The sequence below is a fragment of the Toxorhynchites rutilus genome, chromosome 2 (genome assembly GCF_029784135.1).
Source record: "Toxorhynchites rutilus septentrionalis strain SRP chromosome 2, ASM2978413v1, whole genome shotgun sequence".
Classification (NCBI taxonomy): Eukaryota; Metazoa; Arthropoda; class Insecta; order Diptera; family Culicidae; genus Toxorhynchites; species Toxorhynchites rutilus.
In genome coordinates this window covers 178,632,607-178,650,648 of record NC_073745.1, presented here as the reverse complement: position 1 = coordinate 178,650,648, position 18,042 = coordinate 178,632,607, and the positions used below count along the sequence as shown (strand labels likewise).

At 41.2% G+C, this 18,042-nt stretch overlaps 1 protein-coding gene, 1 non-coding gene and 1 pseudogene across 5 annotated transcripts in view; 2 read left to right on the top strand and 1 right to left on the bottom strand.

Moving 5' to 3' along the window:
• Positions 1–18,042, top strand: part of LOC129770006 (translation initiation factor eIF-2B subunit gamma) — an 87,923-nt gene that overhangs the window by 54,569 nt on the left and 15,312 nt on the right. The window contains exons 1-5 of one of the 4 annotated variants that reach the window (XM_055772583.1): positions 13,817–14,803; positions 14,959–15,167; positions 15,282–15,429; positions 15,488–15,845; positions 15,972–16,112. In XM_055772583.1, coding sequence (XP_055628558.1) covers positions 15,011–15,167; positions 15,282–15,429; positions 15,488–15,845; positions 15,972–16,112 — 804 coding nt within the window. In that variant the 5' untranslated portion in view covers positions 13,817–14,803; positions 14,959–15,010. Of the gene's footprint in view, positions 1–13,816; positions 14,804–14,955; positions 15,168–15,281; positions 15,430–15,487; positions 15,846–15,971; positions 16,113–18,042 lie in introns of those variants that run through there. The other 3 variants (XM_055772580.1, XM_055772584.1, XM_055772581.1) reach the window with 3 other exon arrangements.
• On the top strand, positions 1,080–1,232 carry LOC129772328 (5.8S ribosomal RNA; annotated as a pseudogene).
• Positions 5,864–6,005, bottom strand: LOC129772063 (U4 spliceosomal RNA). Its single transcript, XR_008742556.1, has one exon. It is a non-coding gene; the product is annotated as a U4 spliceosomal RNA (small nuclear RNA).

The following is an 18,042-nucleotide window of genomic DNA, read 5'->3' as shown; positions in this document are numbered from 1 at the left end:
TGCCCCCTGGCGAGTCCCCATACTAGTGAGATGGGATTGGAAGGAAAGGGTTGATCGTCTCGGTCTTTGGATCGATGATGGGATTCCCATTCCTTACTGCACTAAAGGTATTACTACTTGGATGAAGGGCCGGGGCCTTCGAACTTTCATCCTATTGTAGGGGCCATACCTTGCAGTGTGTGCGCGGCTCGAAACTACTAGACCCGGCGTTATAGATCTCATCTGTTGGACTAGGTGCGGTGTCTCGTACTTCGCATGTGCGCATGTGAACGTACAGATGCCCCCTGGCGAGTCCCCATACTAGTGAGATGGGATTGGAAGGAAAGGGTTGATCGTCTCGGTCTTTGGATCGATGATGGGATTCCCATTCCTTACTGCACTAAAGGTATTACTACTTGGATGAAGGGCCGGGGCCTTCGAACTTTCATCCTATTGTAGGGGCCATACCTTGCAGTGTGTGCGCGGCTCGAAACTACTAGACCCGGCGTTATAGATCTCATCTGTTGGACTAGGTGCGGTGTCTCGTACTTCGCATGTGCGCATGTGAACGTACAGATGCCCCCTGGCGAGTCCCCATACTAGTGAGCTAAAGGTTAAGCCGATCACACGATCTTTGGACGAATGATGACAAAAATACGTCCCAAGTGATGAAACCGGCGTGATGTTCATTCTGCAAGTGCGATGGGTTCTAAGAACCCAGGAGTGGCCTGTACATCGTATGTTTACATGCGAACGTACTCTCCAAGTGTGTGTTTCAAATTTCAACCCGTGTTTCAATTTCAGAATGTGAACTGCAGGACACATGAACACCGACAAGTTGAACGCATATTGCACATCGTACAATCATTGTGCGATGTACACATTTTTGAGTGCCGCCTATATTTACCAATTTAACTATATGCGCTGCTTAGGTAGCGCATATGCGTAATGGTGTTTTTCGGCCTTCAGTGGTGGAAAAACATTGAAGATAGTCAAACGTGCGAAGGCCCCGGCGCACGGCTTGATGAACACACGTCCCAAGATGAAAGTCTTTGTGTGTTCCATCTTCTCCATACATGAGATTGTTCTTATAGGCCTCAAATGATGTGTGACTACACTCGGCTCGTGGATCGATGAAGACCGCAGCAAATTGCGCGTCAGAATGTGAACTGCAGGACACATGAACACCGACAAGTTGAACGCATATTGCACATCGTACAATCATTGTGCGATGTACACATTTTTGAGTGCCGCCTATATTTACCAATTTAACTATATGCGCTGCTTAGGTAGCGTATATGCGTAATGGTGTTTTTCGGCCTTCGGTGGTGGAAAAACATTGAAGATAGTCAAACGTGCGAAGGCCCCGGCGCACGGCTTGATGAACACACGTCCCAAGATGAAAGTCTTTGTGTGTTCCATCTTCTCCATACATGAGATTGTTCTTATAGGCCTCAAATGATGTGTGACTGGATTCCCTGAGTAGCTGCGAGCGAAAAGGGATGAGCCCAGCACGTAGAGGTGGTGCGCGTTTGCGTGTCCACCGTGTTGCGTGGCATCTGGACACCTGAGACCTCCTACAAACGATAGGTTTACAGGCTGGGAGTTGCGAGTTGCAGAGAGGTGTACACTTCGATCCTCTCAGACTACCCATGCTTGAAGGTTGGCCTTGTACGTGTACGGTTGTTGTGTTTGAAAGAGAAGTCCTACTGTAGCTTAGTGCTGCATGTGGTGACTTCTCTTTTTTTTATTTAAACATTTTCGGGCACTTGAAGGTCCATGCCGAGTGTCGGAGATAGGCATGTGGATGGGGTACGTGTACGGTTGTTGTGGTTAGAAGAGAAGTCCTACTGCAGCTTAGTGCTGCATGTGGTGACTTCTCTTTTTTTCATTAAAAAATTTTCGGATGCCTGAAGGCATGTGGATGGGTCACATTCGACTGCAACGTGGTGCGTGAGCGATGATATGTGCGGGTAGTCACACTGATCGCGCATAGGATGGCTTCTATTGATTTGTTTCAAAAGAACCTTCCTCGAGGTGCACGAACTTTCTCAACACTTGAGATGCCTTATGCTAGACATAAGATAGGCATGTGGATGGGTCACATTCGACTGCAACGTGGTGCGTGAGCGATGATATGTGCGGGTAGTCACACTGATCGCGCATAGGATGGCTTCTATTGATTTGTTTCAAAAGAACCTTCCTCGAGGTGCACGAACTTTCTCAACACTTGAGATGCCTTATGCTAGACATAAGATAGGCATGTGGATGGGTCACATTCGACTGCAACGTGGTGCGTGAGCGATGATATGTGCGGGTAGTCACACTGATCGCGCATAGGATGGCTTCTATTGATTTGTTTCAAAAGAACCTTCCTCGAGGTGCACGAACTTTCTCAACACTTGAGATGCCTTATGCTAGACATAAGATAGGCATGTGGATGGGTCACATTCGACTGCAACGTGGTGCGTGAGCGATGATATGTGCGGGTAGTCACACTGATCGCGCATAGGATGGCTTCTATTGATTTGTTTCAAAAGAACCTTCCTCGAGGTGCACGAACTTTCTCAACACTTGAGATGCCTTATGCTAGACATAAGATAGGCATGTGGATGGGTCACATTCGACTGCAACGTGGTGCGTGAGCGATGATATGTGCGGGTAGTCACACTGATCGCGCATAGGATGGCTTCTATTGATTTGTTTCAAAAGAACCTTCCTCGAGGTGCACGAACTTTCTCAACACTTGAGATGCCTTATGCTAGACATAAGATAGGCATGTGGATGGGTCACATTCGACTGCAACGTGGTGCGTGAGCGATGATATGTGCGGGCAGTCACACTGATCGCGCATAGGATGGCTTCTATTGATTTGTTTCAAAAGAACCTTCCTCGAGGTGCACGAACTTTCTCAACACTTGAGATGCCTTATGCTAGACATAAGATAGGCATGTGGATGGGTCACATTCGACTGCAACGTGGTGCGTGAGCGATGATATGTGCGGGTAGTCACACTGATCGCGCATAGGATGGCTTCTATTGATTTGTTTCAAAAGAACCTTCCTCGAGGTGCACGAACTTTCTCAACACTTGAGATGCCTTATGCTAGACATAAGATAGGCATGTGGATGGGTCACATTCGACTGCAACGTGGTGCGTGAGCGATGATATGTGCGGGTAGTCACACTGATCGCGCATAGGATGGCTTCTATTGATTTGTTTCAAAAGAACCTTCCTCGAGGTGCACGAACTTTCTCAACACTTGAGATGCCTTATGCTAGACATAAGATAGGCATGTGGATGGGTCACATTCGACTGCAACGTGGTGCGTGAGCGATGATATGTGCGGGTAGTCACACTGATCGCGCATAGGATGGCTTCTATTGATTTGTTTCAAAAGAACCTTCCTCGAGGTGCACGAACTTTCTCAACACTTGAGATGCCTTATGCTAGACATAAGATAGGCATGTGGATGGGTCACATTCGACTGCAACGTGGTGCGTGAGCGATGATATGTGCGGGTAGTCACACTGATCGCGCATAGGATGGCTTCTATTGATTTGTTTCAAAAGAACCTTCCTCGAGGTGCACGAACTTTCTCAACACTTGAGATGCCTTATGCTAGACATAAGATAGGCATGTGGATGGGTCACATTCGACTGCAACGTGGTGCGTGAGCGATGATATGTGCGGGTAGTCACACTGATCGCGCATAGGATGGCTTCTATTGATTTGTTTCAAAAGAACCTTCCTCGAGGTGCACGAACTTTCTCAACACTTGAGATGCCTTATGCTAGACATAAGATAGGCATGTGGATGGGTCACATTCGACTGCAACGGTGTGCGTGAGCGATGATATGTGCGGGTAGTCACACTGATCGCGCATAGGATGGCTTCTATTGATTTGTTTCAAAAGAACCTTCCTCGAGGTGCACGAACTTTCTCAACACTTGAGATGCCTTATGCTAGACATAAGATAGGCATGTGGATGGGTCGTATTCGACTGTAACACGGTGCGTGAGCGATGATAGGTATGGGTGGACATATCATTCGCGTGTAGGATAGTAGATGCTGAGCAAATCATAAACTTTTGAAACAGCCCAATATATCATTTTTATGATAAGTGGAAAACAATAAATTAAACTCTTTCGTTTCAAAGCAATATCGAAAGTCCTGAAAAGGACTGGAATGGTTAAATGGGTTGTACGGAATCTGCTGCGTGCTAATGTGAGGTTTCAGTCGGATGTAGCAGTTGTTAACTTTTTGGCAGCGGTAGTTTTTTCGGAGTCGCTGTGGATGGGTCACATTCGACTGCAACGGTGTGCGTGAGCGATGATATGTGCGGGTAGTCACACTGATCGCGCATAGGATGGCTTCTATTGATTTGTTTCAAAAGAACCTTCCTCGAGGTGCACGAACTTTCTCAACACTTGAGATGCCTTATGCTAGACATAAGATAGGCATGTGGATGGGTCGTATTCGACTGTAACACGGTGCGTGAGCGATGATAGGTATGGGTGGACATATCATTCGCGTGTAGGATAGTAGATGCTGAGCAAATCATAAACTTTTGAAACAGCCCAATATATCATTTTTATGATAAGTGGAAAACAATAAATTAAACTCTTTCGTTTCAAAGCAATATCGAAAGTCCTGAAAAGGACTGGAATGGTTAAATGGGTTGTACGGAATCTGCTGCGTGCTAATGTGAGGTTTCAGTCGGATGTAGCAGTTGTTAACTTTTTGGCAGCGGTAGTTTTTTCGGAGTCGCTGCTGCTTTCCTTGGCTTTGGCATCTTCGGCTTCTGTGCGTCGGTTTGCAAGGGTTTCGTTGACACCATCACGGTGAGTTAAACAACGGATAGCGGGTTTGATACACTGGATGTTGTCATGTGGAACCTTGCGATACACTCTTCCTCAACCGGATCTTTTGTCTCCATTACCTCCATAACCGCATCCAATTGTATTGGTTGATGTGAACAGGAGTACCAGTACACATATGTTTATCGATCTGAGCGTCCAACAAGAATGAGAAATTTGACTGAGTAGCAGCAGCAGCAGCAGCAGCAGTAGAGAAAGAGAGCATGCCTGAAACTCTCTACTCATGATGTTTGTTGTTGCCAACAGTAGTGGACCGATGCGAGACACAGCTCGATTGTTGAGGTTCAGCCTCGATGTTTACCGCCGCTGCTGCTGCTACTGCCACTTATGTGAGACACAGCTCAATTGTTGGCCGCTCAGATTCGATAACCTCAACGTTCTCGCACTTCTGACGGAGAGAGCGTGCCTGAAACGATCCGCTCGTGATGCTTGCTGCTGCCATTAGTAGTAGACCGGTTTCAACAACCGTTGCTACTGTTTGCCGCTGCTTATGCTGCCATAGAAGCTCGGTGTGAGACACAGCTCGCATTTTGACCGCTCAACTTCTATGCTTGCCTATATATTAGCCGCTTTCACTGCTGCTGCTCTCCACTTGTTGTTGTCCGTTCCACGTCCGTTGTAAGAATGAATGAGATCCACGAATGCTTCTTTCTTTTATATCATTCGGTATGTGTGGAGTAGGCGCCTCCTACTCGATTGCCATGCAGCTTGCCGGTGAGAGAACGAATCGGGCGCGAAAAAGAAATGACGTCAGTTTCGACCAATCAGGACTGGGTATCTCTGTTTAGATAGGGGTTGATTTTTTTCAATTGTTCGATAGTTAGTTATATGATATATACTATTTTATTCAATGTGAGAAATTGTTATGGAGTGCCGTAATCGTTTGATGCAAAAATCTCATCAATCCATCATGAAATGAATGAGTAACAAGCGTTTGAAATTGGACATTTTTCACGATGCGATCGATTTTCATTTTTCAATTTGTACCCCAATATGTTCCCGAAAGACGTAATCCTACGTCAAAAACACCTGTATCGGATCAAATATAGGTTCGACCGATCTGCTTGCGAGTTGTTAGTTTTCAACTAGCAATAATCGCACCTCGGATGTACCTCATTGGTTACGATATCGCCACTGAGCAAAGCTTATTCATGAACATTATTAATATTTCATTTCTTTGTGTACTTTTTATTATTGTTTTTGCTGTTTTGCAGTCCAGTTAGTGAAATTCAATAATTGGGTTGATTTTCCGGCAAAATTAACGAACGATCACTGTATGGACGACACTTTCACCGTTGCTTTGATGAAATCTTGTATGAAATTTTATTGATGCATGAAATCTTGCATCTAATGTTAATGTTCGAAAAAGGTCTTGTTCGAACGGATTCGTACGAAAACAAGAAAGTATTTTTCGAAATTGTTCGAATCTAATCTTTCGAACGAAAGTCAGATACGGCCGTAAACAAGAATAAGGGTGTATATTCAGATGCGGATTGTTCCTCACCTGGTTAACTTTACATTGCGTGTTTCCGTGTTAGCAAACCAAATAGCCTTTATATCTTCCCTGATAATGGAAAAACAAAAAATATTGTATACTCACAAATGTTTCAAAATTAAACTCACAAAAACATGTGCTTTGTTATGCCACTCATTTCTCTACCATACAAGAACAATGGGCCACAACAAAGCAGGTACAGGGTACAGCAAGTAAAATTTGAAATAAAAACAACTTAAATTGAATTAAAATGGAATTTAGGCGCAAATCAATTATTTCCTCAATTATTTTAATTTTAAAAGGAAAAATGTCCACGTGAACTAACAGGGGTAGGGGTATGAAAATGTCCATGCTTGTCCACGGAGGGGGAGGGGGAGTCTAAAACCGTGCTTTTTCTGTCCACGTGGTATGTGGACAGCCCCTTACTGTGCGTTATTGGTAACTCAGACAATTGTCACCTCTGGCAACCGCGAAAAACTATCAGTCATTATTTCAATTTTCGCCGTGCTGATAACAATAATAAAGGTAAGTTATTTTGAATAATTTTTAAACATTGCATTTTAACGTTTGTTTTATGACTTATCATTTCATTTCGTTGCTGTATTATAGGTTTTTACATATGGTCCACCTAATCGCCCAGAGCGCAGAGAAACCGATTCACAGTTGTGGTACTTTGCGAACCACCAGTGGAGGTAGAGGTATCGTGCTGGGAATAACCGGCGAAGATGGTGATAACTCGGCCGATAAACATCCGCTTGATCTGGTGGACGATTATATGTGATAAATGTCAGCAATACTTGCAGTGTAATCTCATAGTGCATCAGCAGTACTCGGCCACGGGGCATGAACCGTGCGCAACGGAAACTGGCAGTAGGACGGTAACGTTGACCAGCCGTAGTCACCAGGCCTTTGGACTTGGTCTTTGCTAGCAGTTTAGCGTGGCCGAGCTGCCGGCGCCGCAGATCGTCATAATACTTTGCAACGAGCTCGAACAGAAAGTGATGTGTAACTTGAACCTGGATCTGTATAATCTGTATCGGACGACGTCACCAAACCACGATGAGGTTAAACTGCGTGACTCACTCAACGAAAATCTAATCAAAACCCAGATCAGCTATTCACCGGAGTGTGTAGCCACGGTGCTAAAGAAGTTCTTACGGGAGCTGTCCGATCCGATCATTCTTGTTATGTTTTACGACAAATTCGTCGTAAGCCTCAAGTATGATATCCTATACATGTTTTATATAACTTTATAATATATATAGCATTATATAAGTATCCATGTATCTGTCCACAAATAAATTACCAGTGATGCGTAGCAATCCGATTGCTTATCCAGGATCTGCCAATTTACCACAACATGACGCTCAAGTATATCATGATACATCTGATACGAATATGCCAAATGCAGTACCAGCGGGAACTGAGAGAGGAACCGACAATACTGATGCAAGTGTGGTGCCATATTCTAATGTGTCCTTCTAGGGAGAAAATTTTGTAAGTAAGCCTTGTCTGACTTGTAGAGTACAGAGCTGACATAATACCAAATGAAATAATAGTAATAATAATAATAATAAAAAAAGCATGAGAAACATGCCATGAAAACTATAGACCAATCAGATGAAAGGAAAATATGAGCCAGGCTATAAAAGCGCGAGCCATTCCGCGCAGCCGGCATTCTGACAACGGACGTGATACGAGCAACATCTGGAAGGAAAACTAGCAGCAGTGGCAGCAGCGAACAACGGAGCTAACCTGAGCAGCCGATAATCAAGCTAGGTGTCGCATCGGCCTGCTTCAATAGCAGCAGCAACAGGAGCAGCAGTAGCAACGGACATCGAAGTTCATCCGGACAACCATCGAGCTCTGCCTCGCATCGGTCTACGTCGGTAGCAGCAGCAGTAACATCGCGAGCTGAACATTGTCGGCACTCTCTCTCCGCTGATAGCGTGAGGACGCGCTTCCATTGAGCCGAGAGAGTGTCGCTGTGTGGAATCAACGCCGCATTACGTGATTAGCACCCACGTATTGACTAGCTGCAGAAAGGGTTTTAATGAGTTTTCCCCGCTGTAGCTAGCAAAGAAACTTCTAGACTGAGACTTCATATTTGAAGCCTATCCATTGATCACAATGGATAATATTGGCGGTCGCGACAATGGCGCAAAATGGACGGACTGATAGCTCCCGCAAAGTGAGTTATTTGATTGATGTTATGCTCCGATGGAAATAGGCGGAGTTTTCAGGTAAGAATAATAGAAATTCGGTAGAGATAGACGAGTTTCTATGGATATTTTAGACTTCGGTGGAAATAGACGAAGTGCTAATATTGAGAATAAACAAAAATAATTAATTGACACCAATAGAATTTTCAAAGGAATTCAAAAAGTTGTAAGTCTCACAGTATTAAGAGGCATTTACTTCAATTATAACTTCCGTCAGGCTTCAACAAATCGCGCAGTCGCGCAAATTTAGACGGACGGAGACGGAGCTCCCGCAAATAAAGTTAATTTATCTGATGTTGGAATTCGATGGAAATGGGCAAAGTTTCAAGAAGAAGAATAAAAGAATCGGTGGAGATTGACGAATTTCTGTGAATGTTTTAGGCTTCGATGGAAATAGATGGAATGCTAATTCTGAGATTAAACAAATCTAATCAATGGGCTCTGAAAGGACAAATAAGTAGCAAATCTCAGAGTACAACGAGGCATTCTCTTCGATCAGGCCTTGACCAGTACAACATGCGATGATTTCTTGTTTCAACAACAATAATAATGAACGGTAGGCTCCCTCAGCATACAGGAATGTTTAAAGTTGGATGGCGAGGTCGACTTTGACAAGCATTCGAGTTACAGCTAATCATCACCGCTGACGAAGCTCGGGATATTTAAAATTAAGTCAGGACTAAAGCTTCATAATCTAGAATGATCCGATGGAAAATCGCTCCATTCCAAATGCATTAGCTCGACCCGATGAATTGTCGATTCAATGTACAACTCTGTCACAGCGAGGAAGACTGCTGATGATTAGTCAAGGCACCTCTTAAAGCAGTAGCACGTTGCTTAAGCGTTGGCTTCTGCGTTGAAACATTGCAACTATGAACTAGATAAGGAAATGAAGGCTGTAGTCCAGTTATAAAAGAATAAGGGTTTTAGCCTACTGAAACTGAGTGATATAAGATATAACGAGAGATCAAATAAATTTAGTACGAGATCAAGAAATTGAGAAAAGCAACTAGGAAGATTTTCGAATAATAATGATCAATGAGAGGCATTGACAGCAGCAGTATCAAATAGATTCCACAATGATCACATAGCTTTCAATGGAAGACGTCGAAGATTTCCGGAACCGAATCATAATATTGAAAGAGAATGAAGAGTATTCAGAGTATTAGTATTATTCAGCGTCGTGATTTTTTTTACAATTTCTGGAGGTGTGGAAACGTTCATCACCGTACGTTGAATTGTTCAGGATATATTTCGCGGGTTTGACAATCAAACTCTTTGTAAGATTAACTACGGCTCTTGAAACGACATCCTGACTAGGAGCCTCCAGTGAACAGAAATGTAGCATATCTTGGAATATGGAATGGTAGAATGGAATATGAACTGAGTTGGATACGAAAAATGATTTGACAATCACGAAGATTAAAATCAGGTAAAGTACCAATTTCATATTGTGGAGATATTTGGAACAAATTGGGGATTAAATACTGCAATTAGGTATTTAGTTTTGAAAACTTGACAAATTTGGACCGAATGAAATGGAAATGGAGACAGTAATTTTTACACTTATAGAAGTAGGTAAGGGGTTTAGGCAACCGAAACTGAGTGAAACAATAAACAATGGAAGATGTAATGAATTTAGTTTAATCCTAGTAGTTTTAGTTTAGTATGAGACCGAAAAACCAAAAAGCAACGAGGAGTTTAAATGAGTTGCATTGGCAGCAACAGCAGCATTGAATGCATTTCACAAAGATCAGATAGAATTCCTCCGAAAACGCAGAGGATTTTCGGAACCGAATCGAAGTTGATAGAGGAAAATACGCTTTTCGGAAACAGCAGGAAGAGCATTCTCCAGAGAGAACCAACGTCGCGATTTTATTTCTAATTAGGTTGGACACAAAGAATGATGCATCACGAAGATCAGAATCAGGTAAATGAGAGAATTTAATCAGATTTAATCTCCATTTTTTATGGGATTATGGAGTGCTAATTTTATATTGTGGAGAAGTTTAGAGCAATTTGAGGATCAAATACGGCAATTAAGTATTCAGTGATTCAAATATTGGCAAATATTGGCTGGATGAAGAAATGAAGGGTATAGTCAGAGTTGTTTAAAAAAGTTCTTGTTACAGAAGAATGAGACCACTCCAATTGGGTGAAACAAGAAACGACGATGGATCTTATAGATATAATATGAGACAGGATAATCGGAAAAAGCAACGAGGAAATGTTTCGGAGGATTTATGGTCGATGAGAGACATTAGCAGCAGCAGTACCAAATGGATTTCATTATTATTAGGTAGCAAAAAATTTACGAGATCGAACCACGGCATCGAAAGAGTGCGAAAACAATTCTTCAGAAGGAATCAGCTTTGCGATTATACTTCCAATTGCTGGAGATGCGGAAACATTTATCACCGAGCGTCGGCTTGTTTTGCGAACGGCCGAGAGTGCCACGTTTATTGACATATGAGTATTTTGTCCATCACACTATACGCAAGATTAACGACGGCCTCCGGTGAACAGAAAGGTGACAGATGTCGAGTGTGAGAAATCTAAAAATAAATTGCACACGAAGACTACAATTCAGATAAATGGGAAGTAAATCAGATTCAATTTTGAAGAAATTCTCAATTTCGCTTTTTCAAGAATTTGAACTATTCGGACGACATAACAATGTGCGGCAGAAAAAGAGAGCACGATGCAAACTAAGAGAATGTGTTAAAAGCTTGCGAACTCATGATGTCGAAGTTGATGTAGGAAATGCGCTTTTCGGAAACAGCACGTCAGACAACCTGGTTTTGTAGTAGAAGGGAAAGCTTTTCTTGGATTGGTAAACTCTGTTAAAAATCATTTCTCACATAGCGCTCAATAATAATACTTCACGCGAAAACCGAATTTTTAATGGATCCAATAATTCGAGTTTCCAAAGACCTGACCAAATTAGATGTGGATGCTTTTATTTTTACTAAAAACTGTTTTGGTACAATTTTACGCCAGGCTTAAGCCAAGGACATTCGCCCATGTCTCCAAAGCGCTATCTCAGAGGTATTGGAACCTGGGAGAATGAAGGTATCAAAACTTTAAAATCTATTTTCCTTAGCCCTCAGTCTAGCTATAGAAAGACAAGATGAAGAAACGAAATAAGCTATAGCAGTTTTTAAATTGAACAATATGGATTGTATTTTTTTTCTTAATGAAATAGTTACTCATGACAAGGTGCGACAATTTGCTCTTACGAGCATTTGGAAATGTCTTAAAACGAGATATATGAGATAATACGGCTTATGCTCGAAACCTCGAAATGTTCTTTAATCGTTAACATATTGCAGTTGCATTTCCTTCAACCAACAGAGGAATTTCCACTAAATTAAAATATAATAATAATTTATGGAAGAGTAGGGGTGAGATGGATTGTAGAGTACAGAGCTGACATAATACCAAATGAAATAATAGTAATAATAATAATAATAAAAAAAGCATGAAAAACATGCCATGAAAACTATAGACCAATCAGATGAAAGGAAAATATGAGCCAGGCTATAAAAGCGCGAGCCATTCCGCGCAGCCGGCATTCTGACAACGGACGTGATACGAGCAACATCTGGAAGAAAAACTAGCAGCAGTGGCAGCAGCGAACAACGGAGCTAACCTGAGCAGCCGATAATCAAGCTAGGTGTCGCATCGGCCTGCTTCAATAGCAGCAGCAACAGGAGCAGCAGTAGCAACGGACATCGAAGTTCATCCGGACAACCAACAATCGAGCTCTGCCTCGCATCGGTCTACGTCGGTAGCAGCAGCAGTAACATCGCGAGCTGAACATTGTCGGCACTCTCTCTCCGCTGATAGCGTGAGGACGCGCTTCCATTGAGCCGGGAGAGTGTCGCAGTGTGGAATCAACGCCGCATTACGTGATTGGCACCCACGTATTGACTAGCTGCAGAAAGGGATTTAATGAGTTTTCCCCACTGTAGCTAGCAAAGAAACTTCTAGACTGAGACTTCGTATTTGAAGCCTATCCATTGATCACAATGGATAATATTGGCGGTCGCGACATGACTGTCACATGTTAATGCATTTGTTTAGTTTTTCCAGTCAAATCTTGCATAACACGGAAAACCACTTGCGAATAATGGAACTGCTCTATAAGCTGAACTGGAACAAAAAACTACCAGAATTTCTGTCTGCTCCTGCGGTACCACAACGGAAAATCTCCCGAAGTACGGCTGTGTTACAGCAGCAGTAGCAGTAACAACAAATACCCGGTTCATCCACTGTTTTACCAGCAGAATAGGCTGCTTCAAAAAGCCTGCGATAACATCCCCGGCATCTGTGATACAAGCGTCCATGGTTGGGATGTATAATAATGCCGGTAGCAATAGTAGTAATTGAATAGTGGCTGCCGAAAGTCGGGGGACAGCGTTGATACGAGCAGTTGATGATGCAAACACCAGCTGATCTGACGAATCAAATCGACCGGTTCCTTCCTCGAGTTCCAATTTTATTTATATAGATATAATTATTTATAATTTTTATTGATTATAATAAATTTAAAAAATATATATTTTAATTACAATTGAAAAGAAAATACTACGATTCTATACCTGATCAAAATACCATTGAACCGACGTTGGACTGACGAATGACATCGTGTTGAACAAATTTCATATATGTTTAAGGTATATGTTAAACAAACGTTGAACCAACCGTTTATAGTGGGTTATACTGACCAGTTTGACATTTGTTTACCATGCACTGAGAGGAATAGTTAGTAAATACGACGAATTTGTTGGTACATGTTACCAATTCTCTAGTCATTTTCTACCCTACTAATCATTAGTACATATTACGAAAGAAAAATGGTAGGCACAAACGTCAAACAAACTACGATTTGTTGGTTCAACATTGGTGCAATATCAGTGAAAATTTTGCTTCTCATTTGTGAGAGATAATCATCAGGGATAATAAAAATGTTTTTTAATAATGATTTTTAATTTTAAAAATTCTATTTGATTACATTTAACTCCACATATTTAGAATACATAATAATAATAATATATAACTTATTCTATGAGCAGCGTACAGGAGGAAAGTTCCCGTTCCTCTTCCTGCTGCATCGCTCTAGTTTGCATTATTTAGGGAGTGTCGGTAGCACCAGCCCATTTCATCCGCATTTTGTTCTCTCGTGTCTCTATGAAGAAAAGAAATACATATGTTAATAATATTAAATATGTATATATGTAATGAAACGTAACATCAACAAAATGCTTACCTCCGAATCGCTTCATCTCCAAAATAGAAATAGCGATTGCAAAGTGCGCACATCACAGATGTTAGGTATGACAAAAAAACAAAGTTACTAATGGTATGAAGTAAAATCTACGAATCTCTGGTAGGAACGTTCATTGCGTCTGACATCGCTTTTACGCAATTTTGGTAATATTTACAAAACATTTGTATATTCTACCAATGTTTTGGTTACTAAAGATTTGGTAGCTGCTTTTACTAAACTATTTCTCCAGTGTGGTTATTGTGTAATATGTACCAAGGAGCTGGAATTGACAGGTGGTTCGTTTTCGACAGTATGAGGATAAGGCATGGATGATGCGAGAGGGGATGAAAAATGACAGCGGCTTTTTTTTGTTTATAAACAAAGTAGATCAAATCTTTATGCTACATAGCGGTCCCCACCAACATATACCTACGCTGGGCTGGTTTCAATCGAACTAGCTGTTGTGTCTCACAACCCGAACGATCAGGCGAGTCTTCAGCTAAAGCAATACGGCACAAGCCCACCGGTTATTAAGAGCCACCTCTTTTATATACCCACTAGCAAAGCTCCCACAATCGCTGAGTTTCCAATCCCAGCAGCAACGGCAACAACCCTCACGTCCCGTAGAACAGCAATGCAGACAATAACTTGCAGCAGTCACCAAAACACTACAATGATGCCAACAGCGTAAACAAAACCAACATTTATGCGCAGCAAACACATAGCGGCATGCACTCCTCATTGCATGCCATTTGTTATCCTCTTTCTCGGAAAACTCTAGCCGTTCGTTTAACCGCTGTCAATTCGAACTCAAGTAATGGCTGAACAGCAGTTCTGACATAACGTTCCACCTTATTATACCGCCTTGATATGTACGAATAATTTGTATTGCAAAAATTTACTAATCATTGGTAATATTTACCAAAAAAAATCGTTATATATACCAATTTTTTGGGTCAGTATAACATATATTATATACATTTCAGCTCAGTGTTCAAACAAGTGTCATTTTCTCTGAAAACTTTTCCTGAATTTAAAAATAAAAAAAAGTCAAATAAACATGTTAGTCAATGATTGAATGTTATTAAATCTTCCGAAAATTAATAGCAGAACGTAAAGTTATCCCGAGCTTGTACCAGACAACACAACAAAATTATTTGAAATGATTGCGGCTGAGTTTCAAGCGGTTGTATTCGCAGCTGGTAGAGGTAATCGTTTCCCGGAACTTGTAGAAGGAAGACCGAAATGTTTATTGCCAGTTGGACCATATCCGCTCATTTGGTATTCTTTGATGATGCTGCAACGACATGGTTTCCAAGGTAAAATTTGTATAACTTATAATACACGTTATTTCTCATTGATGTATCAAGCTTGGAAAGTTTTAAACCTTCCTGGGTGATCATATTTCATTACATTTATTTTTTAATTTTCAGAAGTTATAGTCATTGTACTAGAGCACGAAAAATTGGAAATTCAACAGAAACTAGAAAAAACGCAGATTAAGCTAAGAATCGATTTTCACACAATCTCGGGAGATTCGGATATTGGCACGGCAGACGCATTAAGACAGATATCGGATAGGTACAAAACATGCAACACGATTATTTACCTTGTTCATTGATATATGATATATTATCAGGATTAAGACAGACGTTGTATTGGTCTCGTGTGATATCATTGTTGAATACAGCTTATACCCGGTACTGCAGCAATTCCGAGAACAAAATGCATCTATTGTTGGATTGATGCTACCTTCTAGCCATCCCAGTGTGGTAGTACCAGGACCAAAAACCAAGCATAAATCGGACAAGGATTTATTTGGAACCTGTCCAGACTCAACACGCTTGGTGTTTATGGGTTCTGCTAGTGATTTTGAAACAGATTTCAAAATTTCAGGCCACTTATTGCGATTTTATGGAGCTGTTGACATTCGTAGCGATTTGATGGATACGCATGTTTATGTTATCAAAAAGTGGATTGTAGATTTCCTGGACGTGGTTAGTATTAAATCAATTTCGTTGTAAGCGATTTGTTTAGTTTATTTATTTACCAAGTAGAAGAAGAAAAAATAGTATTAGTTTTAAAAAAGGTATAAAGATTATGAAGAAATTGAATCCTTTCAGGTATCTGGATTTTCGACATTGAAAGGAGAATTACTGCCATTCATCGTGAAGAAACAAAATTCATCCGTAATTAATCCACTTCAACTAATGGAGAAGCCTTTGAGCGAAATCAATGTTAACACAAACAAGGATGTATTCCAGGTATGATATCAGTCAGAATTTTCTACTATTATCACTAGAACTATCAACCGGTCAAAAAGATCGGTTATATCATTTGTTCGCATGATTTTGTATCGATAGAGACGAATGAACTCTCAGAGTTTAAAGTCTCTCTAATTCATTACCGATTACCGATTGTATCGATTTTTTCAAATATTTTTGAGTTATGTTACGACTTTTTCTAAATTCATGTATTGGTTTATATTATAAATTAATTGAATCTCCCAATCTCCCAGTACGTTTTCTGATAAAAATATGTGATATACAGGAGAAGTGCCTGTTATCGCAATAGTACATATGGTAATATGAGTGAGTTTTTTATTAGTTTAGACACCAAATCTTATTTTGAATAGCCCTAATGATTTTTAAACATCAGAAATCTCTTTGTCGATTTTACTACTTGATAATGGGTGAACGAAATACGGATTGAAGAAAAACAGCAAACGATCAAAGCAAATATCTGAACGTTTATTAACACGTTTGGTTTTTATAACGGTTGTTAAGCAATTGAAGAAAATTCTATTTGTAACAAACTAAAGTGTTGCTATGGTTTGCCACAGACAAAAACTACTTCGATTGGATTGAATTGGCTATGGCATTGTACATCTTAATCAAGGCGCTTATGCATTTTCACATGCGAGAGTAGTGGAAATAAGAATGAAATTCTACAAAATCATCCCTTCTTTTTCACATAAATTCGCGAAAGCCGAACATAGTAGGCATCGTTCGAATAAGCGTCGTAGCCAGCCGGGTGCTATGATTGATGCCAGGATCGTTAGCAAAATCGCAAGTAAAACTGTCAGTGGGATACCCAATTCATGTGAAAATAAAGGGAAAATGTGGGAGTCGATCTGGCGTAGTGGTAACATCCATGCCTCTCACGCTAAAGGTCACGAGTTCAATTCTCACTCCCTACATTCTTCCAAAAATGGAAGTAAAAAGTCACAGAAGGTTGTGTCCGAGACACGACCGCATAGTTGACGTAGGATAACGTTAGGCTATTTGTCGCATGCTGATTTTAGATGTTTGAAAAAATATATTGTTAAACTCTTTGATCTGATGGCCCTGAAAAGGGCCGTTTGGTTTGGTTGTTGGGTATTTTTTGTTCATTTCACCAGTGTCAAATCGAGCTTTCGGTATCAGTGATAGAAAGTTGTTTCAGCTCCGAGGCACGTTTACGAGATTGGCGCTCATATTGCGTGAACATATATTCCGACATATTTACTCGCGTAAAACTTTATGGAGCAACAAAAACAACAATTCACTTCTGTTGTTTTTTTGGCAGCGGTAACTTTTTCGGAGCCGCTGCTGCTTATTTCTGTTTTTATTTTAGTGGTTTTCGTTGACACCATCACGTCGAGCTAAACGGCGAATAGCGAGTTTGATACACTGGATATTGTCATGTAGAACCTTGCGATACGCTTCGACCCTCCTTTGCCTTCCTTGCCGCATGAAGTCATGTTGGTTGATGTTGATCTAATGTGACCACACTTAAAACACTAAAAACATATGTTTACCGATCTGAGCGTCGAACAAAATGAGAAATCTGACTGAGTAGCAGCATCAGCAGAAAGAGAGAACATGCCTGAAACTTTCTGCTCATGATGTTTGCTGTTGCCATCAGTACTGGACCGATGCGGGACACAGCTCGATTGTTGATGTTAGGCCTCGATGTTTACCGCAGCTGCTGCTGCTACTGCCACTTAAGTTCGATAAGAGACACAGCTCAATTGTTGGCCGCTCAGATTCGATGCTCGTCTTGAAGTTCACTGCTGCACTTTCACGATTCCAAGAAGCGTGTGCTCGCACTTCTGATGGAGAGAGCGTGCCCAAAATGCTCCGCTCGCGATGTTTGCTGCTGCCACTAGTAGAGTAGTAGTTTGCCGATGCTTATACTGCCATAGAAGCTTGA